Below are 26426 nucleotides of genomic sequence, written 5' to 3'. Positions count from 1 at the left end.
GTCTGCACTTCTCTGTATCCTACATTTATGCACACAGATGCATTTTGCAGCCTGCCCAGCGAGGCTCTGACTTAGAAAAACTGCAGTTAAAATGTGGAAATAAGTTTTTGTTTTGCATTCTGCACTCAGATTGTTTTGGTTTTCGACACTATTGATCCCCCCCACACACACGCACACACACACAGTAACGAGACAGAACAGAAACAGAACTTATTGTGTAAAAATACCTCTTTTTTATTGAATTTTCATCATTACAATTGCACACAATCAGTTTGAGCAATCTAAATTATTTATAGAAATTTATTGAGCTCTAAGTGAACAGTCATCAGTCTTTAGCAGAGGCTTTATAGACGTGGAAATATACTGAGAACTTCACTTTCAATGGAGCTGTAGCTATGGTAACCCCCCCCCCCCCACACACACACACACACACACAAAAAAACACCCCACCCAACTGCAACAAATAGACCCTGTGCACCTACAGTAGCAACTCTGGATTAGCCCCTCCCCATCCCAGATTACAGAACACAACACTGCAACATCAGAAGTCACATACAGCTGAGTGTACCAGGGTTTGCCAACAGAAAGCTCCACGGGGTCACAAGTCATGTCGCAGCATGAGAAACGTACAAACGACAGATTTACACCTGAAGTTATCTGGAGAGAAAAGGCTGACCAAGTTCCTCTTATACAGGATTTTATTCATCCGCTGAAAGTTTCAATAAGCGGAAGGTGAGCTAATTATTCCCTTGAAGTTTTTTTCTGACCATAAACACAAAAAATAAATAATGTTTCCAGCAAAAGCTGCATCATCCAAACAAAACGTGCATGTTTGCTGGCTGCTCGGATCCAGAGGTTAAACTGATGATGGGATGTTTCCACTCGGACGTCCTGCTTCACTGACCGGCGCTCGCTCAGCAGGTGAGAACAGGAAACACACACACTTCCCACATCAGACGTGAACACACACACACACACAGACACACAGAGAAACCTGATGGTGAAGCTGCTTTATCTGATGTTTTTCTCCAACAAGGAACAAAAAGCTGCTTCTTCATCAGCTGGCCCAAACATACAAGCACACAGAGGAAGATGACGTGATGAAGACCAAAAAGAGAACCAGAGAGCGTACTTCTGAGGTTCTGAATCCAAACAGCTACAGTTAAATCCAGAACACCTAGAGAACCTAACAGGGCTTTGGGTTTCACCAGCATCCACAAGCTGAGTGAGCCGAGTACAAAAGAAATAATTACTTTTCTTTTTTTACTCTAATTTAAAAAGAAAAAAATGTTTTTTTCAAACATCAGTTTCTTCCTCACTTTGTCAAAATTTTGTGGAAATGTTATTAGGAGAAACTAAAGTGTGCTGGTGTGTCAAATTTGACCAAAAATATCAGATTTTTACTCATGTTGACCCAGCGACCACTAGGGTCATAGGGAACCGTTTTTATCAGATCTCTGATGACATTCCACTGATTCTAAATTAGAAAATAAAGATTGGAGGATTTTTCTGATCAGAATTCCAGGTGAACTGAAACCAGCTTCTCACTGACTGACTGTTTACTTCCAACCAAACTATACTCGGTTGTAATCGTCACGGCAGCAAGCATCTTTCTAACAAGCTCTCAGCCTCACTGACCAAAGCTGCATGTGCCGATGGAAAAGAAAGTCAACCAGGATCACGGTGGAAACGAGTTCAAATATAAACATACAATGATCAATTGATAGGCACTTAAAACATACACACACACACACACACACACACACACACACACACACACACACACACACACACACACACACACACATACACACACACACACACACACACCTAAACACACCGTTGTGAGACGTGACGATGAAACAAAAGGTTCTGGGGTCTCATTTATCAAACATTGCATAGAATTCTTGCTAAAACCGTACTTGAGCTCAGCAAAAAAAAAGTACTTACGCCAAGCAGGTTTGTGATCTATCAAACATGGAGTACGCACAGCTGCACGCAATCTCCGCTTCATAAATCGGAGACTAACGAGAATGTTTCTCAGCTGCATTTTAGTCACATCCCGCTCTCACCACGCCCACTTACTGCCATAAATAGTCAATGCAAAGTGCCTTGTGGATCTCATGCATATACATAAGCCGGCTGTTGCAGCGCTCCGCCAATGACATGGCGACTGTAGATCAAGGCAGATCAAGGAAGCACAATTTCACAGAAGCAGAAATTCAGGTACTTGTGGGTGAGGTGGAGAAATGAAAGGAAGTGCTTTTGCAAAACAAATAAGAGAAAACCCACCGAGTGGCACAGCGTTGCTGAAGCCGTCAATGCTGTGAATTCTTCAGAGAGATCTGTGGTGGATATTAAAAAAAAATGGTCCAATCGGGATTCAATCCCCAGACTCCCGGGTGAAAGTCACACGCGCTAACCAGTCAGCCAAACGGAGATCTCCCTTGTCCAACTAGCCAGGGTGCATGATCAATGGGGTCACAGTGACAGGACACACACACTGTCACAGACGCATGACAATCTGTCTCAATCTGTCCCCCTGCTGATATTCTGCATTCCATATTCTGCGCTTCAGGCTGTGTGTGCGCGTGTGCGCGCATGTGTGTGTGTGTGCGTGTGGGGGGTCTTGTTCTGTGTGAAAACGAAGCAGTACAAGTGATAATGCTGCAGGATTTCATCATGTTATCCTTCTCAGCAGCAGCACTGCAGGTGCTCTCCATGTCCAACATGTGCGTAAGCCAGGTCCTTAGTCAACTTAAAGTTGTGCACATTTTTCCGCTCAGTTTTCTTTCATAAATCCCAAATTTTCCGTAAGCAACTTTTTATGCAATCTTTGGGATTTATGAAAGAAAACTTAGGGGAAAAATTTGCACAACTTTAAGTTGACTAAGGACCTGGCTTACGCACATGTTGGACGTGGAGAGCACCTGCAGTGCTGCTGCTGAGAAGGACACAATTATTAGATCCTGCAGCATTATCACTTGTGCTGCTTCGTTTTCACACAGAACAAGACCCCCCACACGCACGCACACACATGCGCGCACTCTCACACACACACACACACACACACAGCCTGAAGCGCAGAATATGGAATGCAGAATGTCAGCAGGGGGACAGATTGAGACAGAATGTCATGCGTCTGTGACAGTGTGTGTGTCCTGTCACTGTGACCCCATTGATCATGCGCCCTGGCTAGTTGCACAAGGGAGATCTCCGTTTGGGTGACTGGTTAGTGCGTGACTTTCACCCAGGAGTCTGCGGATCGAATCCTGATTGGATCATCTTTTTTTATATCCACCACAGATCTCTGAATAATTCACAACATTGACGGCTTCAGCAACGCTGCGCCACTCCGTGGATTTTCTCTTATTTGTTTTGCAAAAGCACTTCCTTTCATTTCTCCACCTCACCCACAAGTACCACGATTTCTGCTTCTGTGAAATAGCACTTCCTTGATCTGCCTTGATCTACGGTCGCCATGTCTTTGGCGGAGCGCTGCAACAGCCGGCTTATGTAAATGCATGAGATCCACAAGGCACTTTGCACTATTTATGGCAGTAAGTGGGCGTGGTGAGGGCGGGATGTGACTAAAATGCAGCTGAGAAACATTCTCGTTAGTCTCCGATTTATGAAGCGGAGATTGCGTGCAGCTGTGCGTACTCCATGTTTGATAGATCACAAACCTGCTTGGCGTAAGTACTTTTTTTTTTTTTTTGCTGAGCTTAAGTACGGTTTTAGTAAGGATTCTATGTAATGTTTGATAAATGAGACCCCGGGTATTTAGAGCTGAAACCTAGCAGAGAGGGACGTGGGAGGAGCTCACTAATCGTTTTTATTTTAATTTGTCTTCCGTGCAAAACTTCTGCTCAGTTAAAGAAATGAAATCATTAACAAACTTTGAAGTATGTGACAGAAACATGGGTTATTTTTGAGCTGGTGCCTCTTCCAGCTGAGCGAACACAAGCTGCAAACAAACAACCACCTGAAGAATACACTGGGAGCATTTTCAAGATAAAAATACCAAATATCTCAGAGGTTAAAGAAAACCCCAAATCTGAAACCAACTAAAGATGACGTAGCTCTGCTTTCAGAAGGAAACACATGAAGTCATAAAATGAGAAAAAGATTTGTTCCGCTGCCTTTAAGTGGCCAAAGTCTTAAACTTTTTCTTGTAGCTAAGTTCTGCTGTTTTTGGCAGATTTTTAAAGGTTTTGTAATAATTTAAATGTGATGTTGTATTTAATGGTGTTTTAAGCTTCACACCACGTTAAAGGCTTACGGTCATTTATTCTGTCATGTGGTAAAAACAGGAAACATCGAGTTCAGAATGACTTCAGCTCAATTACAAGTAAAGAAACGACTAAAATCAAAAGAAATACCCCATTCAGGTTCAGCGACTAAATGTTTAGACCAGAGGAGAGTCTGAAGCATCCTGCTGTGGAAACATCCTGAAACATGCAGCTTTTTAGTTTTCTGTGTTAACATTAGAGTTTTATATGAACTAATAAAAGCTGTTTGATGCAAATGAACCTCCAAAGAAGTGAAAAGGAAACAACCTTGAGCTCCAGCAGCAGTGCAACACGCACAGATGGATCCACGGTGCCATGCAACATGACGGGGAGGAGCCGGGCCCCGGATCATCCATAGTACAACATATTTTATCTGTTTCTATATATTTAGGCACATAGAAGGCTTGCAAGTTACAGTTCAAAAGCTTTTACGTGTTTGAGCCAAAAAAAGAATGCACGACAAAAACACACACAGCCCACACGAACACACGAGAACAAAGTCTCTAAAGGGTCGGTCAAGTTTTCAGAAAGACACGGCAGTTTCAATATATAAGAGAAACTACGTGGTGTGTGTGTGTGTGTGTGTGTGTGTGTGTGTGTGTGTGTGTGTGTGTGTGTGTGTGTGTGTGTGTGTGTGTGTGTGTGTGTGTGTGTGTGTGTGTGTGTGTGTGTGTGTGTGTGTGTGTGGGCCACACATTGCTGGGCTAGTGTATTATTAACACAACTGATGTCCTGTTTATTTCATGAAGAACGTGGAGTTACAGGGTGGTGGTTGGCTCAGAACACAAAGCAAGATGGCTCCAGACCGACGTCTTCCACAACACACACACACACACACACACACACACACACGCACACACACCACTTTAAACTACGTGTGTGTGGCAGGGCGCACAGCAGCATCCAGATGTTTCCCATGAGAACAACTGTATCACAGAGACAATGAGCTGTAACTAATTCAGTAATAGTCCCTTAGATCAGAACATCGAAACGTAGAAACTCAGAGGTTCAAATACATTTTAAATAGAAAAAAATATTTATTGTTTCCTACAAATACAAAAAATAATAAGACACTTTTTGATGAGTCAAGATTTTGTCGGTTAAGAGTCACGGGAGGAGAAACTAAAATGAAATCAACTATGTAAAAAAGAATGTAATTATCTTCTGAGCTCATTTCTCTCAAACTGTGACAAATAAACTCCTGTAGGCAGAAAACATAAATCTGTGTCTAATAAATTAAATTCACAAATTTGGTTTCTAGTTCAAACATGTTTATTCAGCAGCAGGAAGAGCTCGTGCTCTGATGTTTTTAAGCTATTTACAAAAATCCAATCAAAACTACAAAAGTTTCACCCTTAAAAAGCTGGTCAGCTCCAGGGGTTCTATCAGTGTTTTTATTTCTAGCTCAATCAAGCCTGGAAACGCATGTTAACAGATACTAGCGATGTGTGTGTGTTGGGCCGTTTTTAGTGTCGACAAAGTCTGATTGTCACCAAACACTTTCTCTAAATGTTTGTTTTTATTTTAGGTTTGATTCAAAATTCAAACAACTTAAGATAAAACCATGGAAAACAAAGTTATGAACAAAAACAAAAACAATCCTTTGCTGTGATTAATTTATGCAGTTCAACCAGCTGAAATGAAGAACAGAATTTTTCTGAGATAAAGCAACAAAATGTCCTGAAAAAAATCCTAATCTCAAATCTGGACCTAAAGTTCACACTCGACCTGCCGCTACAACACACACACACACACACACACACACACACACACACACACACACACACACAACCAAGAGCCCAAAACAAATAGATGAATTTAAAGGAAGGAGAGTTGTGGAGGTGCAGTACCTATCAGTGACCACTAGGAGGAGAGCTGCAGAACTGACCCTCATCAACCCTCTGAGGCGGCCCAGTAATAATCTGTACATGCAGTCAGTTAATAATCTGATGCGATATTTCTGAGTAGGCAAACATTTAGATTAAACACAGCTAGGATTAAATCATTTTTATCTTCTAAATCTTTTTATCCATCAGCCACAGTTTGACCCCATTAGCAGGTGGCACACACCCAATCTGAACACAGAGGGAAGTTTTGCATAAAAACACCAGATTAAATTAGATGGAGCCCGCCCACCACGTCACACAGGACAGGAAGATGTCTCTTCTGTCTTGTCCTCTGTCTTGGTTGGGGATGGGGTTAAAGGGGATCCTACATGTAAATGGGGCTGAGGTGTGGTGGACGCTTATCTTTCCTCCCTCCGTCTGTCCGTTCGTCTGTCCATCCGGTCTGAGCAGACTTCAGTCCTCCAGGATTATTTTCACAAATTGAGCCACATCGGTGTCTTTGGCCTCGTGGGAGGTGAAGAAGGGATGTTGCTGCAGAGGAGCAGAGGCCAGGTTACTCTGGAGATTACCTGGAAGGTTTGTCGCTTTATTCCGTCTTCATTGATCCTCTCTCTCTAACACTTCCTGGTGTCTGTTCCAGGTTTGTTACTGAAGCTCCTGTTTAACTATTTGAGTAAATTTCAGCTGATGTTAGTCTGTAAAACTCCTGCAGGGTTTACGCTGCAGCTCTCGAACGCCAATTTCCACCTTTAATATGCTGTTTTGTGTCTTTTTGTTGTCATTTCTTTCATGTCTGTGTCTTTGGTGGTTTTTGCATATATCTATGTTCACTGAGCAAAGAAGAGCAAATAACCTCCACCATTTGTAATCAGAAAAGTTGTATGGTTCTGTTTTTAGGGGAGTACCGTTTGTAGATTTAGCTTTATAAACTTTCTTTTAATTTCAGGACATCCGTTCCATGAACGTGACCATGAGGCACCCTGACTCTAGTCCAGGTTTTTGTAACACCTGGTCCTCGAGATCCAACACCCAGCATGTTTTAGTTGTTTCCCTGCTCCAACACACCTGAATCAACGGCTGACTCACCTGTTCAGCAGCTCATCATCAGAAACCTCTTAATCACCTGCTGATTAAAATCAGGTGTGTTGGAGCAGGGAAACAACAAACACAGAGTTGCCTCTGTTCCACACACCTGCTCTAAACAGCAGGCTTCTGCAGGGCTTGATGAGCTGCTGAACAGGTGATTGAACCAGGTGTGTTGGAGCAGGGAAACAACTAAAGCATTCTGGATAGAAGCTCTTCAGGACCAGAGCTGAGAACCTCGGCTTTAGTCAGAGGGAAGTTTCTTTACGATGCAAAGTGTTGTTCTGCCCTCTACTGGTTAGCTACTGGTGTCACAAGGTGGCAACAACATGAACACGAGAGAAAACCTCACCATCAGTTCTGTGTACGTCGGACGCTCTTTGGCGTTTTTCTTTAAGCTGAAAGAGAGTAAAACACTAAATCAGACAGATGATTGCTGCAGCGCTCAGTAAACTTTCACATGAGACAACAGAGGCACGGAGAGCAGTTGTATCCTCCTGAGACGGTGTCCCCTAAAGAGGACATTCGTTTCCTGCACTATAATACTTTATTCTGTTCGAGTTAGACCTGTTATTTCATTATTATGAAGGACTCTGTTGTAATCTAAAATAGATGTTTAGTTATTTACTTTACAAAAAAGTTCTACTGTATTTTAAACTAGTGCTACCAAAGTTTAAACGTCTGTGAGATCCTACTAACCTGAAGCAGCATGGAGAAACGCAAATGTCAAGTACAAAAGTGCTCTGACGTCAGGAGGATATAAGATAATATATGTCTGAAAATATGCTACAGCAGGCCATTTGTGCACTTATATGGTTTTCCCATGACAGGACTCTTCTAACTGAGGAGGAGGTGTGTTTCCTGGTTCACGATGGAACAAAAGTGTCAGACAGTCGTACCACTGAGAAGTGAAGTCCACAAACTCAGGGGAGAACTGGTCTGCAGGAAGCTGGGGTGAAGGTTCTTCCACCACCTGCTTCAGCTGCTGAAAAGGCGTCCCCCACGTGTCGTACGGGAAGCGCAGGATAGCCAGTTCAATCTGGGAACACAGAAATGACAAAATCCAGACAAATTCACCAACAACACTGTAGCACACGATCTGAAAGTGATGGAGGAGAGGCACGGACAAGTCCAGGTTTCATCAAGAAAAAATACATAAATAAAACACATATATATATATATATATATATATATATATATATATATATATACATGTGTACATATATACATACATATATATATATATATATATATATATATATATATATATATATATACATATATACATGTGTACATATATACATACATATATATGTATATATATATATGTATATATATATATATATATATATATATATATACATATATATATATACATATATATATATATGTATATATATATATATATATATATACATATATATATATATATATATATATATATATACATATATATATATATGTATATATACATATATATATATATACATATATATATATACATATATATGTATATATATATATGTATATATATATATATACATATATATATATATATGTATATATATGTATATATATATATATATATATATATATATATATATACATATATATATATATATATATATATATATATATATATATATATATACATATATATATATATATGTATATATACATATATATATATATATATACATGTATATACATATATGCATATATACATATATATATATGTATATACATACATATATATATATATGTATCTCCCTCAAGGGCTTTTTTGTTAAGTAACACCCTTTTAGAAGATCTTTTCTTCGTTTACAGTCACCTGTCTGCTGGACACCTTTTAGATGAATCACTAGACTCACCAGTGGTTGAATGCCTGTTCATTCGAATTTTGTAATCTTAACTGTGGCTTTTCTCCTAAGACTATGATTGGGGTGTACTCATTTTTGCAACATGGGCTTGAATGGATTTGTTAGGAAAATAATTTTTTTGGGTGTGAAAATTAACAAATCTTGTTTGCAATCAACGGCCCACATTCGAGGGAGTATTCTATGGTATCTCACAAAAAATGTTGAGTCTGAAAGGAAACTAAAAGTTTTCTGACAAATGTAGTGGGGTGTACTCATTTATGATGAGCACTACACACACACACACACACACACAAACTCACACCAGCAGCGACCTGTTTCCTAAATGTCTGTACAGCTTAACATCCTGCTTCCCTTTGGAGTCAGTGCGATTACACCCCCCCCCCACCACCACCACCACACACACACACACACACACCTCAACCTAGGAGGATCATCCTGAAAATCACCCTGATATGTTTGATTCAACCTGTTTCTGTCATCGATGCTAAAAACAAAACATTCATGTTTTGTTAAAACCAAGACAGATTGGAGAGCATTTTCTTGGATCTGAAGAATAAAATCAAGAACAAACAGGAAAACTGATCTCTAACATTTGAAATCTGACCTCTTCATCACACCAAAATGAACAAGTTAAAGAGAAATGAGTGGATGAGCAGCAGAACATCTCACCATCGTGATTCCTAAACTCCAGATGTCAGACTTCACGTTGTAGCCTTTCTGGTTGGTTTCAGGGTTGATCCGCTCCGGCTGAGGGGGTAAAAGTCACATGATGTTCAAGTCACCTATGTTTATAGCTTTAAATCATGTTACATACAGTCTGTTTTCTCCCCGGCAATAAACCAACCAATAACAAGCTGAGTAGTTCCAACGCAGTTCATTAAAGAACAAAGCTAATGACAGAATAAAAAATTTGAAATAGATTTATGGAACATAATTTCCTAGAATTCTACTTCATTATCAGTTATCATGACCTGGTCTTTATTTTTATTTGAACAAACCAACTTAAAGTCACCAAACAGCTGGTTTGTACTAGCATCAAGACCTGATTAAAGAACTAATCTGCTTTCATTCCTCTCATTAGAACCATTCTGTTTTCTTCAGAGGGGTGTTTGATTTAATTTCCCCACAGTGTTTCTGGTGATTTAAAAACTCGATATGCCTCAGTCAGACAGGAACTCATGCTGAGGTTTAACCTGATCAGCTTTCCTAATTTCCTTTAGTTTTACAACCGTAGACCTAGTTTAACATCAACTCTTGAAAATGTGAAAATAATATTGTTTGTATCTCAGTTCACAGAAAACCAGAAGGGAGAAACTTTTGAAATGAATGGATGATGGCATTGTTTTTCTGTGAGAGTAAATAAGGTACATATATTAGTTGTATTTGCGTAGCAACATTTTGTGATGTTTTTGTGTTTTGTTGAACGTGATTTAGAGCCCTGCACGGGCCTAAAATCTGAGCCCGTGTCCACCCCGGCCCAAGGGGGTGGAGCCCCAGCCCAGCCCGGTCCGAAAAGGTTTTCAGGATTCTCTGGTCCGACCCGAGCCCGACTTTTTTTTTAACCAACTAAATGAAAACAAAGTGAGTCAATCCTGACCAATGTGTTAAAAGACGTGCAGGATCCGATCAATTTGTTTTTCCCTCGTTTACCGTCACGGAGATGACGGCGCACTGGCTCTGGTGTTAAGCAAGTTAAATTTGATCTCTTTCCAACAATTTTCACAAGAAAACAGAACTGTTAAAAGCAGGGCTTGTGTTGTGTTGACCGGATAGTTCCCGTATTTTACAGTTTATTTTGACGGAGAAAGAATAGAAAGAATTACACCGACGCATGCAGACGAACTGACATTTTATTCGTTACACACATCGCAGATGTAGCTAAATCACCCAAGAAAAGATTCCCATCTGAACATCTGAGCTGGACACTGCTCAGCGCAGCTCACTGTCAGCGCATATGTGCACAGCGAGCTGAAGTTGTGGAGATTGGCTTGGAGCGCGTTGCAGAACCAGAGCGCATGCGGGAAGATTCCTCCCACTGAAGCGAGTGTTTTCCAAACCCTGTCTCTCAGAGAGACTTGTCACTTAGAAAATGTTCCCTGATTATGAAACTTTGGCTGAATAGTGCTTGTTCCTGTCTCCAATGTGGCGACACATCCATTAGCCTGTCTGAGGAGAAGCCCAGAATCTCATATCCTCTTCAGCTCAGGAAGCGCCTTTGATTACGCACAAGCGTGACCCGTCAACCCGGTCTCACAGTAAGACTGGGTCGGACCTGTTCAGATTTACGCAGACAATCTTTACATTTAGAATTGGCATACAGATGTAAAATTAATTCAGTAAAATATAAAGCATTTTATTTAAATATCCATTCATTATTTTACAAGCACAGAGAGCCGCACCAGATGGATGGAAGAGCCGCGGGTTGTGACATGTTTTCTCCAGGACCAGAGAGGACGCAAACTCGATACGTCTCTTTTATTGTGAGGTAATCATTTCTCCGAGTTTTGCGGTTGCGGGTGGGAGTAGACATGCACGCTGCAGGTGCGGGCGGGAGTGTAACACACACGTTGTGGTTGCAGGCGGTAATGGTCAGAAATTCAGCGGGAGCGGGCAGGAGCGGGATGAAGAAAACAGTCCCGCGCAGGGCTCTACTGCTGCGTTTGTGTTTTAATTCTTTATTATGAATTTGATTAAAAATTAAGGGGCCTGGCCCGGCCCATGTCCGAGGTAATTACACAGTCGTTGGCCCGAAGCCCGGCCCGAGGGCCTAGGGCTTCAGTGCAGGGCTCTAACATGATTCTTCCGCTGCTTAATAGAAAACACTGTGATGCTCAAGGGGTCGAACACCTGATCGATGTCCTGTATACACCAGGCCAGATTTTTTTTTTTGCATTTTTTTTATCTGTTTGTGAATCATCTCACATCCTAACCTTCACAATTCCAAAACTTCCTCCACACCACTGGGGGGAGGGTTAGAGTTCTGGGTCTGGCTGCCGCCAAAAGCAGTATAGGCTCTGTCCAACGTCCCATCCAGTGGTGTAAGTTTGTGGGTGATTCTCAAGTGTGGACTTGGGACACTTTGCCGAAGTCAGCTTCAGTGAGGACTTAGGCAAAGGGTGTTACCCACAACCCATTGCTGCGTGGGAATTTTGAGAAGAGAACAGAGAAATGGCTCCAGTGCCCTTTCTGAAAATATGTATTTTATATAAGTTTCAAAATATTAAATATTTTATTATTGTGTACGTGATTACAATAAAATGTCTCTCCTCTTGAAAGATGCATTAGCCTAGAAGAAGAATGGCCTGTATGACTTGTATTTTTATAGCACCTTCTTAGGGACTCTATAACCCCCCAAAGTGCCTTACAATACATTTAGTCATCCACCCATTCACACACTGACGGTGATGAGCAATAATGTAGCCACAGCTGCTCTGGGGCACACTGACAGAGGCGAGGCATGCCGAACACTGGCACCACCGGTCCCTCCGACCACCACCAGCAGGACAGGAGGGTTGAGTGTCGTGCCCAAGGACACAACAGCAGCATTCTCTGGTCGGAGCCGGGATCGAACCTGCAACCTTCCGATTACTGGCTGGGCTCTCCCTCACCCCGGGTTTCCACGGGAGCCGTCAGCAACACGTTACTGCAGCAGCACGTCTTGCTCACGTAAACTGCTGCTTGGCCCTTCCCACGAGACGCGAAGCAGCAGGGGAGCAGCTGTCACCGACAGAGCACGAAGTCACACGAGTGACTTTGTCAGTAAACACAACAACAAGCAGGAGAAAATTACAACATGGTTTGTGTTTTATGTCCTTTCCGTTTTATAATAGCCAATACGGACCTGAAAAACAAAGGAGACCGCTAGCTAGGTGATAACTTCTCACGGGGCCGCACAGTTAGTAACCTTTTTTAAAAGTAAAGCAACCGGAAGGCAGTACGTTCTTTATTCTGAAAATCTCGGGAGCTTCTCTCCATTTCCGCGTCCGATTTCATGTCTTTCCTTCCCCAAAAATGTCGAACTTGACCCGTTTCAGAGGCGTCGCGCGTAGAAAATAGAACCGGCGCGTAAAGGCCGCGACATGCTGCTCCTGAGACGCGGCCGACTCGCGCTGCTGACAGCTGCTGACGGCTCCAGTGGAAAAGGTTCTGTTAACCACAGCGGTTCCTATCAGCAGCTATGACGTGCTGCTGCAGTAACGCGCTGCTGACGGCTCCTGTGGAAAGCTGGGGTTAGATAGGGTGAGAAGCTCCATCATCTGAGAGGGGCTTAGAGTAGGCCTGCTGCTCCTCCACATCAAAAGGAGCCAGTTGAGGTGGCTCAAGCATCAAGTTAGGATGCCTCCGGGACGCCTCCATGATGAGGTTTTCCAGGCACGTCCAACCGGGAGAAGACCTAAAGGGAGACCCAGGACACACTGGGGGGACTATGTCTCTCGGCTGGACAGGGAACGCCTTGGGATTCTCCCTGAGGAGCTGGCCCAAGTGGCTGAAGTCTGAGCCTAACCTGCTTAGGCTACTGCCCTCGCGACCTACACACACATTTTCATATTTTTTATTCTTGAATTTACTGACTTGGAGAAAACAATATCAATAAAATACTAATGCCTCTAGACATCATCAGTTTGCCGGTGTTGGTGGCGTCACTTCTGTTTATCAGCGGGCAGTGGAGCACAACATTGCCCTCTGCTGCCTGCGCCTCCTTGCTGATGACACAGTCCCATGCGTGATCCAATGTGAATACTCCATCGTCTCTGTTCATGGTTTTGTGCCCATGTCTCCTTATTTCTATCGCTACCTTAATCTTTTATATTTCTGTTGTTCTGCGCTTGTGATCCTTCTGTCCCAGTCCATTATATGATTCTCCCTTGTGCAGTGGTCTGTTATGGCAGATTTCTTTATTGTGCTTTCTGCTTCTTATTTCACTGCTCTTGTGTGTCTTCGACTTGTTTCCCTCTCGCACTCCCTCTGATGTTCTAGTTTTCGTGTGTTGAGTTAGCGTCCCGTTTCCCCTGTGTATGTTTTATTGCAGAGTTTGCGTGTTATTTCGAATGTGACTCCACATGGGCAGCAGTAGCTCAACAGGGTGAGCAAGTTGTCCAGTAATCGTAAGGTTGCAGGTTCGATCCCGGCTCCGGACAGAGAATGCTGCTGTTGTGTACTTGGGCAAGACACTTAACCCATGTTGCCTGCTGGTGGTGGTCGGAGGGACCGGCAGTGCCAGTGTTCGGCAGCCTCGCCTCTGTCAGTGCGCCCCAGGGCAGCTGTGGCTATATCATAGCTCATCACCATCAGTGTGTGAATGTGTGTGTGAATGGATGAATGATACACTGTAGTGTAAAGCGCTTTGGAATCCTTAGTCTGAGAGGTGCTATACAAGTGTGGGTCATTTTGGGTGTAGTAGTTTTTTCCTGACGGTCATGTATGGTTTTGTTGGTGTGTTGTTTTTTCTGTTATGCCTTTGATAAACGGAAGGGTTAGTACTGGTTTTGGTTCTAGTCTTTCTGTGTTTCCGGTTCGTTTTTCCTTTTCTTATTGCCCATGTTGTGTATCTGCAGGTTTTTAATGCCCTTTGTATGTGTTGGTCCTCCAGTTCGCCGTCTTGTTCTTCTGTTATTGAATTAGCTCTGTGGTCTAATGTACTGATAACAGACATTTAATGTATAGTGGGGTGTTCTGATGTCCATAATAAATATTGGGCCGTGTGTGTTGGTTTCCTGTATGTGTTTATTTTTAGTGTTCCGTCTGTCTGCCTGCTTATTCTCATGTCCATGAACGCTATGCGGTTGTCTTTTTCTTCTTCATACGTAAACTTTATGTTGTTGGTGACGCCAATGCTGTCCAGGTGTTTTGCTAGTGTCTCTGTTTGTGTCAGCTAGGAATGATTTCTAATATGTTGCCCACGTAGCGTTTCCATAGTTTTATTTTGCAGTCTGGGGGGCTATGGCTTTTTGTTCCAGGTCTTCTATGATGAACTGGTAAAGGGTGGCTGATAGAGGGCTTCCGATGGCAAAGCCTTCTAGTTGTTTGCATATGACTCCGTTGTAAGTGAAGTAAGTGGAGTTAGCTGTCGTGCTAGGTCGTCTGCTATGAGGTTTGTCCTTTTATGTAAAGTTGTATCTTGTCTGATTCTGTTAACGACTATGTTGTTGGTTTTTGGGGTTGGTGTTTTGTGAACAAAGCACTCGTGAGATCAGTTTGTCGTTGTCTTCTATTGTAACCTTTTTCAGTTCTTTTGTTAGTTCTGTGCTGTTTTTACAGTGTTGATCTGCGTTGCCTAATAGTGGGCTGATGGTTCTGCTTATTTCATTGCCATGTTATATGTCGGTGTTTCCATGCTGTCAACTATTGGTCTCAGTGGAGTATTCTGTTTATGTACTTTTGGGGTTCCATAAATTCAGCATGGTGCTCTGCTGCCCGCGGACAAATGCACGTGACGCCACCAACACTGGCGAACTCCGATGATGACTAGAGGCATTAGTCGAAACACATCTGGTAAAAACTATTTTTTTTTACTAAACTGTGCAAAAAATACTAAGTAATGGATTATGACATTAAACACAGAATGAGCATACAAAAGAGTCAAAAATTTCAATAGTGATAAATTACTGATTTATTCCCCAGCCCTACCTACATATATGAAGAATATTGTCAGCTGTTAACGGTACTGGTGTGGAGTTTTGTACACGACGTACCAGTAATGTAAGAGCTGTTTTAAGCAGCAACACAACAGCAACCGGCATCTTCATTTAGGATAGTGGTCGATGACACAATGCTCATTGGCCCAATTCTGCAGTTATTTGCACTCTTGTCTACTACGCACTCAAAGCCTTCCATGCTCTCCCACCAAGTGCACTTCATAGAGGACGCTAGGCTGTAGTGTGGGTATTGGGACTGGACAGGGCTATAGTGGGACCCAGGATGTGATCAGGACAAATCCAGGAAGATAGGGAACTGCCTGGAAGGTTTTCTGTGAAGCTGAAAAGAATCTGTGATGTTAAAAGATCCATGAAGAGGTCCTGATCTAGTACCGTATTTTCCGGACTATAAGCCGCTACTTTTTTCCCACGCTTTGAACCATGTGGCTTATATGAGGTGTGGCTTTACTGAAGATTTTCCTTCACCTGCCAGGGGGCGCTATAGCAGAAAGTGAAACAGGTGGAAGTCAAAAGTGGAAATGGAAGAAAGTGCCCATTTTAATTTAGCACATGCAAGCAGCCGGCACGACGAAGAATTTTTTTCTAATCCATACCCCCTCATCATGGTAACTACACGTATGAGTTCATGATGCCGCATTTAAGTTGAAGGCCATCGCTCGGGCAGTAAAGGAGGGAAACAGTGCTGCCGCACGTAAGCTTGGCATGAATGAATCCATGGTTCGGCGCTGGAGACGGCAGCGGGAAGAGCTCATTCAAGCCATCTTCACCCGGGGATGATGACAGCAACACGGACAGCGACACTCACATCGCCACAGAAAAGGTATGTGACGAAGCTCTTCTGAGGCTGTTCAACTCCGACACTGAAGAAGAGGACTTTAACGGCTTTAGTGCACAAGAGGAAGATGAGAGCGAATGACTTCTTCTGGTAGGCAAGTGTGTTTTCTTTACTAACCAGGCATGTTTTGTGTGCAGTTTTTATTTTCTAATCATCCAGGGCTTATTAATGCTGTGTCAGCGCTGTTCTTTTCTTCTAAACATGCAAATGACCGGTAATAAGGTGTCAGTGCTGTTTTTATTTTATAACCATCCAGAAATATGAATGCTATCAGTGCAGTTTTCTTTTCTAAACTTGCAGGCACGTTCACCCGTGTTTACAATTCATTTTGTTGAATTTAAACAACAACGAAAAACCTCCGTGTCGCGTCTTTCTGTCTAATTATCTTATGTTATGGCCGTACATGCGCTGTGCGCCGGAGACCCGCATGTGGCTGCTGCGCCGCGGCTTGTATTTGAGTGCGGCGTGTGTGTAGAAAACCTTTTTTTTTTGTTGGTGCGGCTTATATTGAGGTGTGTTCTATAGTCCGGAAATTATGGTAAACTAATTTAACTAGAGTACTCTAATTACACTGGATAGACGAGCTCAACAGGCCAATTTAATTAAATTATAAAACACTTAAATTCCTGTTTGTTTTGATTCTCTCGTCTGTTTTTGTGTTTTAGTGAATGAGAGGAATTCTAAACTGCAGCTCAGTTCTGGAGCTCTTTAGTGTTCTGAATTTGTTTGTAAACCACCTTTAGAAAAAACATCAGTGGAGAAGACTTTTTTATTCGAGGTGGGTCTAATTCACGCGTTGTTGTTCTGCTTACCGCCATGTAGGGTTTGCAGCCAGCATCCATGGTCTTAGCCACCGAGTCCACCAGGTAGCCGCTGATGCCGAAGTCGCACATCTTGACTTGACCCTGGGTGTTGATCAGAACGTTGGAGGGCTTCACGTCTGGAGGAATGTCAGGAGACAGGTGATTTAGTTTGGAAAGAAAACATTTGTCTGATCTTGGGAAGAAGAATATTGACCTTCATTTTCCCTCCTACAGCTTCAATAGCATAAAAAAGGACAGTTATGGGCCATTCCCATCTGTACCGGGTCGGCCCGGGCCGGGTAGCCCCAGTCTGCCCCAGCCTGGCCCGGTTGATTCCACACATCCTTGTCTTAAGCCCATGTGGGCTGATCCTACCCACCAATCAGAGGCTTGCTCTAATGGAAGGTGTGAATTTGCTGTCAGCAGTGGGTGTGTTGGCCCTGGTCGGCCTGAAGCAGACACCCTCGAGAAGAGGGCTGAGGATGAGCCTTGGTTGGCCCGGAAAAATACCAGGCCACCCAGATATGTAAACAACCTACGCTACCCGGCCCGGGCCGACCCGGTACAGATGGGAATGGCCCATTTGTTGCTGCTCAAGTCCAACGAGACCAAAGAAACAAGTCATTTTTATTTTTTACTGAAGGGCTCTGGTTCCGATCCTAACCAGGAGGAAATGGAGATCAACTCTAGAGAAAATCTTCGTCTTGATGCTTCTCCTAAAACAGACGGCGTTAGTGTTTTGTGTTTTAAACTGACCCGGTTGAGCATTGTTCTGTAAAGGAACCCTACAGATCATCAAATGGCCGTACAGTCTACATGCCCTCTGTGGCTTTTTATTACAGACGAAATAAACTCGATGTTGAATTGAACTGGATATTTTCCAACCTGCAGGACTGAGCAGTGCACAGAAGCAGAGAATGAGAACTTAAAACGGCACCAAGTGTGAGGAGGCTTAAAGGGAGGAAGTAGACCCGGAGAGCTAATGGGCCTCCTCTCAGCCTCTTACCTCTGTGGATGACTTGCAGATTGCTGTGCAGATGCTCCAGAGCTTTTACTATCTGTAACAACAAACGCCATTAATGAGCAAACAAGACTAACGTAACCCAGATGGGTAGCTCTGCTCAGCTGAGACTCACCGAGACAGCGATCTTCCCCAGGATGTCCTCAGGGATGGTCATGCCCTTCTCAATCACCTGCTTGTAGAACTTATCAAGGGAGGTGTCCATCAGCTCCATACAGATCCAAACGTCGCCCTGGTAACAGGGGGTGTTACAAGCTTGTTGTTTTTTATTCTTACGCTTCACTTTTACGTGCAGGTTTAGAAAACTGCAAGGAAAATTTATCATTTTTAGAAAACCAAATAAACCCAGTGTGAAGGTTTGCCCACGTGACCTGAAATCTGGTTTTATTTCACTACCAGGTCAAATCTTACAAACACATAATAATATATAATATTATATATATATAATATATATATATATATATATATATATATATATATATATATATATATATATATATATATATATATATATATATATATATATATATATATATATATATATATATATAATATTAAAAAGGACATAATATTAACCTGTCACCAGTTTATTAAACCATTTCTTTTACAATCAAACCTCTTTATTCTGCACACGACTGAGTCTAAAACATGGATCAGAACCAAATAACTGAGCTGTAGAGAGAATTGTGAGTGATGAATGACACTAATTTTTTACATCAGTGATGAGTTTTACAGAATTTAAACCCTCCTTGGGGATTTAAACCAGTCTGGAACAAACATTTGACTTTAAAAGCTTTATAAAGATATGAATGTAAAAATAATCAATAATAGAATATTAGTATTATTAAATTCCCTTCAAGCTTAAATTCTTGATGTTGGCTTGTCATTAATTTAAATAAGTAATATTTGCGTTATTTTATATTTAGTTTCTGTCTTTGTTTTCTTGGCGACGTCTGGGCTTTTATTACTTGCATTTATTTACCTTTTTCTCAAACCAAAGGAACAGCTGGCAGCTGTTAAAAATAAAGGCGTTTTTAGTTGTTTTTTTTAAACTAAACAGTTACAAATAAATATGTTCAAATTAAAACAAAATCTCTAAATAAAAATTACAGGTTGATCTGAAGAAGCAGGATTTCAAGTTTATTTATGACTTTTACTTAGAAAAGTGTTTCCTGTTTGCTCTGATCTTTATTTATTTATTTCACCTTTTAACCTGTGACAGTTTATGAGTTGTTGTTTCTGCAAAATAAAGCCTGCTGCTAAAACTAAAGGGTTCCTTTAAAAGATTTATACTTTTTTGTTCCTTTCTTTAAAAACTCAGCAGACGAATGTTCTAGTGATGATTTAAGGTTGGTTTATGCTTGACGCGTCCGCGAGGTCCGCACGGCTCCGCGCGGCGAAATTGCGTCATTTTAACAACCACGCCCCTCGACCGCGTCTCCGCACGGCCCCAAATTTCCGCAACGCGCACCTCGGAAAATTTCTAACCACGCGGACGGTCGGACGCGGAAAAACATGGCGGACCGGCAAGAACTAGTATGGCAGAGGTTCGTAAATACTGACATTTGTATGATTCAGCTCTCAGAGATCACCGTGATCAACATGTTGTTAATAATTCTTGGAGAGAAATAGCTCGCACTGTCGGAAAAGACGAGGACACTGTTAAAAATGTTGAAAAGCCATGTTGTAAACAGTAATTTCTACTTCTACTATGGTGTAGTGTTGGATGCATGCCGTAGAGCTCCATGCTGCCCCCTACAGTTTGGGAGAATATTGGCTCACCGCAGAGACAAGCCGCATGAACCATAAACGATGCGAGTTGTGAAGCGCGTTCCATCCGCGAGCCGCATCACCGAGCGGAAAGTGAATGCGTCAAGCATAAACCAAGCTTTACAGATGAGCGTTTTATGTCACCTCTCTGAATAAAGCTCCGTAGAAGGTGACGGTGTAAAAACAGTCCACCGTCCTCATGGAGATGTCCAGGTCCATCAGCAGCCTCTTTTGCTCCTGAGTGTTGACGGTGGCCCGGATCCTCTGGATACAGGACAGATAAGCAGAAGCAACCAGAACAAAACAAAGTCTGGGATCAGAACTGGTGGAGATGTACTCTAGATTCAGTCTGGATCAAGAAAAAATACAACTTCAAATCTGACTACATGGTCTGTAGCAGCAATCTGATGAACAGGCATGACAAAGACCATCAACAGCTTTAAAAACCAGCAGAGAAACATTCAAACCAAGTCTAAAAGCTACTTAAAGAGCAAGTCACTCCAAATCAACATTTTTTTTGCTGATAAGCTATATAAATGAGCGTCTGATAGTGCCGCAGACACGTGTAGTCAATAATTCGGCACTTTAGTGCATCTTAGTTAAAATTTAAATATTCTGCCTAAAACTGTCAGTGTTGCACCGTCGTCAGGTAAAAACTCTGCACTGCATTTGAATTTAAATCTGCCGTCGCTATTGGCTAAGAGGTACACTATGATGTTAGATGGTACATTACGATGTCACAATGTCGTGAGTGTGTGTATTTGTTAGCGGCTCCACCCTCTCGGTCTGCTAGGCAACAGCATTTGTTGCATTTTTCCAACAGGAAGTGGGAGTTGAGTAAGAATCTGGTAGGGGGTGACTTGCTCTTTAAAAGTGACAATAACCAAGTCAGGCTCTGGATCATTCCATCACCTTCACGGCCATGATGAGTTCAGAGGGAACGTGTCTCATCTTGTCCACGACTCCGTACGCCCCTCGCCCCAGTTCACAGATCTGCTCCAGGTCGTCAGCCTTCACCTCACATTTCTGCTCCAACAACATGACAACAATGTCAGAGAATTCATAAATAAGTAAACAAACCGCTTCCTGTAGTGATGCTTCAGACAGTTAAACAGAATAAAAAAAAAAAAAAAACTTCCAATTACAGAAACCTTTTGGATCTCCGCTAGTGGAAAATTTCTCCAATTAGACGAGTTTAAAACAAATATTTTTACTGCTTGAGGGAAGTTAAAAAGCATTCCAGTCTTCCCACAATCAGCTGTGATCTTCACACACACACACACACACACACACACACACACACACACACACACACACACACACACACACACACACACACACACACACACAGAATAACAGGACAAACACACACCCAGACTCACCTTTTCTCCGATTGTTACACAAGCCTTTGAATCCAAATCTCTTGGGGGTCTGAAACACAAAAACACACCTTGTTAAAGAAAACTGGTTCGACTGGATTTCATCAGACATCTCGGGAACATCCAGGATAAAGCAGAGCCAGAAACAAAACCTGGAATAAAATATAGAAACAAAAACTCTCAATCAGTCTTTTGCACTCATAACATTAGACTCAGCACGAGAGGATAGACCAAACCTTTATCACCAATTATTAAATATGATAAATATTACACAAAATATAATACATAATTAATAAAAGATCATCAAAAGAAATAAGAATAAAGAATTTAGCATTTGTTTTTAATGTAGCGGGTTTAAGAGAGGTTATTGTTGCACATTTTGGAAATATACTGTATCTAACATCAGGGCTGCACAGCGACGCAGTGGTGCATGCGTGGGTTCTCTCCAGGTTCTCCGGCTTCCTCCCCCAGTCCAAAAACATGACTGTCAGGTGAATTGGGTTCTCTAAATTGTCCTTAGATGTGAGTGTGTGTGTGTGCTTGGCTATTTGTCTTGTGTGTCTCTGTGTTGTCCTGTGATGGACTGGCAACCTGTTCAGGATGGACCCCGCCCGTTTACCCAGAGATTGCTGGAAATAGGCACTAGAGCGCACCCCCCGCACACATACACACTGTACAGTCTACAGGGTATCTGCAGGTTTAAGGGAACCAAATTTAAGACTTTTTAAGACCTTTTTTAAGACCACTTTGACCAAATTTAAGCAATTTTTTAAAATTAAATTTAAGCTATAATTTCCAGCTATTGCCTGGAACCGATGCTAACCACGTCGCAAAGGTGGGATTAGCCATCCAGTTACCATTAAACTTGCGCTTCCCCATGGCGCAAGCTCCCACTAGCTTAACCAGCTAATGTGCTCATCTAAAAATAGCCCCCTTTCACAACCAGCTGAATGTGTACGGTTCCGCTTACGCCAACGTCATACACAAAAAATGCTTTACTAGGAATTCGCAAAATTTTAATAGAAATAAAAGAATCTAGTTTATTGGGTCTTTGGTAATTTAAGACCTTTGGAAACTGTATTTAAGGATTATCTGTCATTTTTAAGGATTTTTAAGGTCTTAAATTTGGAAAAGCAAATTTAAGACTTTTTAAGACTTTTTAAGGACCCGCGGATTACCCTGAGTCTAAGTGGGTACAGACAATGGATAGATGCAGGGATATTTAATATCACCAACTGTCTGCAGCTGCTGGTAATGAATGAAAATAAATAACTATAATATGAATCAAATAGGTGAAATTAATAAATTTGACCTTTTTAAGCTTAAATGACATCCTGTGGTCATATGTGGGTACTGCAGTCCCTGTTTCAAAACAAACGAGTCTGTTCTCAGTGACTTAATGTTGAAACAGTAAATCTCACAATTTAGAAGCTGACCGATCACTTTTACAGGAAGTGTCTGCTGGGTTTTATTTCACCTGTTCAGCTGTTTAAAAAAATCAGGTGTGTGTGTGTGTGTGTGTGTGTGTGTGTGTGTGTGTGTGTGTGTGTGTGTGTGTGTGTGTGTGTGTGTGTGTGTGTGTGTGTGTGTGTGTGTGTGTGTGTGTGTGTGTGTGTGTGCGTGTGTGTGTGTGTGTGTGTGAAGCAGGAAGTGAGGATCAATAAAAGGTCTTACACAGCAGCAGGGGCAGGCTGCTCAAACACCTCCCTGGAAAGCTTGAGCACCGGCTTCTTCCTCGCTGGAAACAAACACAAGAATTCAGTCAACCTAGAATAAAAGGCTGAGAAGTCAAGCATGTGGCCTCTTTAACATTTACTATAGAAATATAGACACAAAATAAAACACCTGATAATTATTTATTGATGTAACTTTTTCTATAAACTACAAACAATAAAAATCTACAAACTCTAATAAAAACATAAACTTTAAAGGTAATAAAACCACAAAATATTAGTGTATATAGCAACAGTAATATTTGCAGTAATAATACTTTAGAAAACAGATGCTTTTCATCTTTTGTCCCAACTTAGTTTTGCTAAAAGCTTCAGACAACATGTCGAGGAGCAGAAATGATTCATCTAAACTAAAGGAAACAAACCATCAATGAATTATGGGATTATTTATGTTTAAATTAAACACTAATCCGGATTAGTGTGTTTCTATACTGTAACAACCTTGTTCAGGCAGTTTTAGTTTTGACATCACAAATGATATCTATAACTACCAGAAGCCATATAAATGTGTGTGTGTGTGTGTGTGTGTGTGTGTGTGTGTGTGTGTGTGTGTGTGTGTGTGTGTGTGTGTGTGTGTGTGTGTGTGTGTGTGTGTGTGTGTGTGTGTGTGTGCGCGTGTGTGCGTGTGTGTGTAAATGACTGAACATTTGTAGACATCTAGAAAATTCGATCGAATTGCAGGCAATTGTGGTCAAGGAGCTTAGTGCCCCCCCTCCCTCCCCACCACCACCACCTGTGACCGGAGGGTTGCAGGTTCGAGCCCTACTCAGTCTGTTGTTGTTTTTGGGTCCTTGGTAGGGCTGAACCATATGGCCTCAAATCAAAATCACGATATATTGAGCAGTTCACCTCAGGAACAACAAATTATCAATAACTACCCATACAGCAACAATGAGTGGGAGCGGTGGTAGAGTTGGTCGAGTAGATCCTTCAACAACGGTTTGGCAACATTTTGGATTTGATCGTTGTCCTCACCCACTGCTGCAACATTTGAATCATCCTCCAGTTCCTCACCATCTTTTCCTTCTTGTTACAGCCTGGGCAGGCCACGTGTCGGAGTATTGAACCCCTAAGGTTCTCTACAAACAGCAACCCACTGCTCCTCGGGGATGGGTCAATACAGAGAAATTGTTTCCATAAAAGCTTTCAATAAAGAATCAGTTATTCAAACTAAACTAGCTTTTAAGAATGCTGGGGACGCCAGAACAAAAGGATAGCATGATATGTAACATGTGGCGTTAGTGGTTTAAAGCTGCGTGTGAGACATTAATAATCTAATTTTAGATTAAAGGTGATTGTTTTTACAGATTTGCAGAAAGACTAAATGAAACAGATCTGAGTTTGTTCAGACTGGTGACATAAATAATCCTTACAACTCTTCTGTTACAGCATCCAAGAACACGAGATTAGCTCTTTAGATTAACCGATGGTGGTTAAAAACAACAGATTAATTCTTATTCCAGATTAAACTGACCTCTCTGTTATGTACTTTTAATAACTTAGTTGTGTTTATCGTGACAGCTCGGTGTAACATCAGACCAGACCACCAGCAGCAGAACACCTCTGATCTCCAACCCCGACACGGCGCTCGCTCTCCGGGCCCGTCAAACATTCATACCTCCATCAAACCCGACAAGCACCAACGCTCTGCTCCTAAAAAAAAACACATCTACAACAACAAGATCTTTCTAAGCCCCAGATCCTCACCAGTACTCACGTTTGGATGAGGCTATCGGATCCAGATCCTGACTGAATGTAAAGTTTCTGTGAGGCAGAGATGTCAGACCAGCGCTCTGGTTCCATGTGGACTGACCGTTTAACGGCTGAATGGCGTGTTAGTCACGGCCGACTGCAGGAAGGCTCCAGATCAAACCTCCTCAGACTAGTCCAGCCTGTATTTACTCATGACTCAATCAAGATCCAGAGGGGATTCAGGCAGAGGTTTTTTATGGGGTTTTAAGGAGGAATAAAAAATAAAAAGGCAAACCTTTTCTCTGAACCCTCCGCAGTTTGAGACCCAAATAAAACCGAAACTTTCGTGACGTTTTTATTTTTGTCTGTTTGCAGATTTGTGAGAGCTCGGGTTTGTTTTCTGTGTGTGTTTGGAAGCATCCGACGCTCCATGCAACTGATGTCACAGCAGGTTATTAAAAGCTCCAGTGAAGGTGTGTCTCTGCAGGGAACATGGAGCAGAGCCAGAGGAATAACTGGAATTTCTCACATTGTTGTCCTGAGGGAAAATACAAGCAGGAGTAGAAGTGGATGGACCAGTCTGTCCTGAAGGCACAAGCATTTTCTATACTGGTGCTGCTGCTGCAGCTCCTCTCCTAACCAGGCGTCAATAAGAAAGAAGACCAGTAAAGGAGGGCTCTTCATACACACATGTAACTTCACTTTGCCACCTCTCCTGATTTAAGGGGATGCTGGAATACTAATCTAACAGGTAAACAGAATGGATTTGATTGGTGCAGTGATGATGCTCCTCCATCAGCCCATCCATCCACACTGGATCAGCCATCACGCCGTTACTTTCAGCTCTGATTACATAAAACTAGGACTGTTCAAGTCCAGAACAACAAGTCCAATTCATGCCTAGAGTCTTAACTGGTGTTTTTGATTTGAGTCCAAGTCTAGAAGTCGAGTTCACACCTCTGTCCTCATCCACCATCCTCACCACCTCTCATCTCATCCCGATGGTTTCCTGATGTCTACTTTCCCAGCAGCTCTGCTGCAGAGGCTGTCAGTTTCATCTGCTACAAGCGTTTATACCAGGGGTGTCCAATCCTGGTCCTGGAGGGCCGGTATCCTGCATGTTTTAGTTTGAACTCTATTGTTTCAACACACCTGATTTCAATCAGCAGCTAATTAATAGGCTTCTGCAGAGCCCGATGAGCTGCTGCACAGGTGTTTCAACCACTGAATCAAGCCTGCTGGAGCAGAAAAACCACAAAACCTGCTGGAAACCGGCCCTCCAGGACCAGGATTGGACACCCCTGGTTTACACAGACAACAAGACACTAGAAAACCCAACAACATGCAGACCAACAACACCAGGTGCATCTCCGGTCAAGATGACAGAACACATCGATCACCACAGATGATGATATTCAGTTAGAAGAAAGAGCTA

The 26426-nt window shown here is 42.2% G+C and overlaps 1 protein-coding gene across 2 annotated transcripts in view; it reads right to left on the bottom strand.

Annotated features, from left to right (window-relative positions):
• Positions 1-210: 210 nt before the first annotated feature.
• map2k6 (mitogen-activated protein kinase kinase 6) overlaps positions 211-26426 on the bottom strand; it is a 39490-nt gene continuing 13274 nt past the window's right edge. The window contains exons 1-12 of one of the 2 annotated variants that reach the window (XM_070545821.1): positions 25017-26022; positions 23241-23304; positions 21570-21618; positions 21100-21213; positions 20332-20451; positions 18533-18649; positions 18403-18454; positions 17406-17533; positions 9772-9849; positions 8122-8261; positions 7575-7620; positions 211-6670 (exon numbers count right to left, since the gene is read on the bottom strand). In XM_070545821.1, coding sequence (XP_070401922.1) covers positions 6593-6670; positions 7575-7620; positions 8122-8261; positions 9772-9849; positions 17406-17533; positions 18403-18454; positions 18533-18649; positions 20332-20451; positions 21100-21138 — 798 coding nt within the window. In that variant the 5' untranslated portion in view covers positions 21139-21213; positions 21570-21618; positions 23241-23304; positions 25017-26022 and the 3' untranslated portion in view covers positions 211-6592. Of the gene's footprint in view, positions 6671-7574; positions 7621-8121; positions 8262-9771; positions 9850-17405; positions 17534-18402; positions 18455-18532; positions 18650-20331; positions 20452-21099; positions 21214-21569; positions 21619-23240; positions 23305-25016; positions 26023-26426 lie in introns of those variants that run through there. The other variant, XM_054749483.2, reaches the window with a different exon arrangement.

Source organism: Nothobranchius furzeri, chromosome 16 (assembly GCF_043380555.1).
Source record: "Nothobranchius furzeri strain GRZ-AD chromosome 16, NfurGRZ-RIMD1, whole genome shotgun sequence".
Taxonomy (NCBI): domain Eukaryota; kingdom Metazoa; phylum Chordata; class Actinopteri; order Cyprinodontiformes; family Nothobranchiidae; genus Nothobranchius; species Nothobranchius furzeri.
Note: the sequence above shows the minus strand (reverse complement) of the source record. Positions and strands in the feature narration are given on the sequence as shown.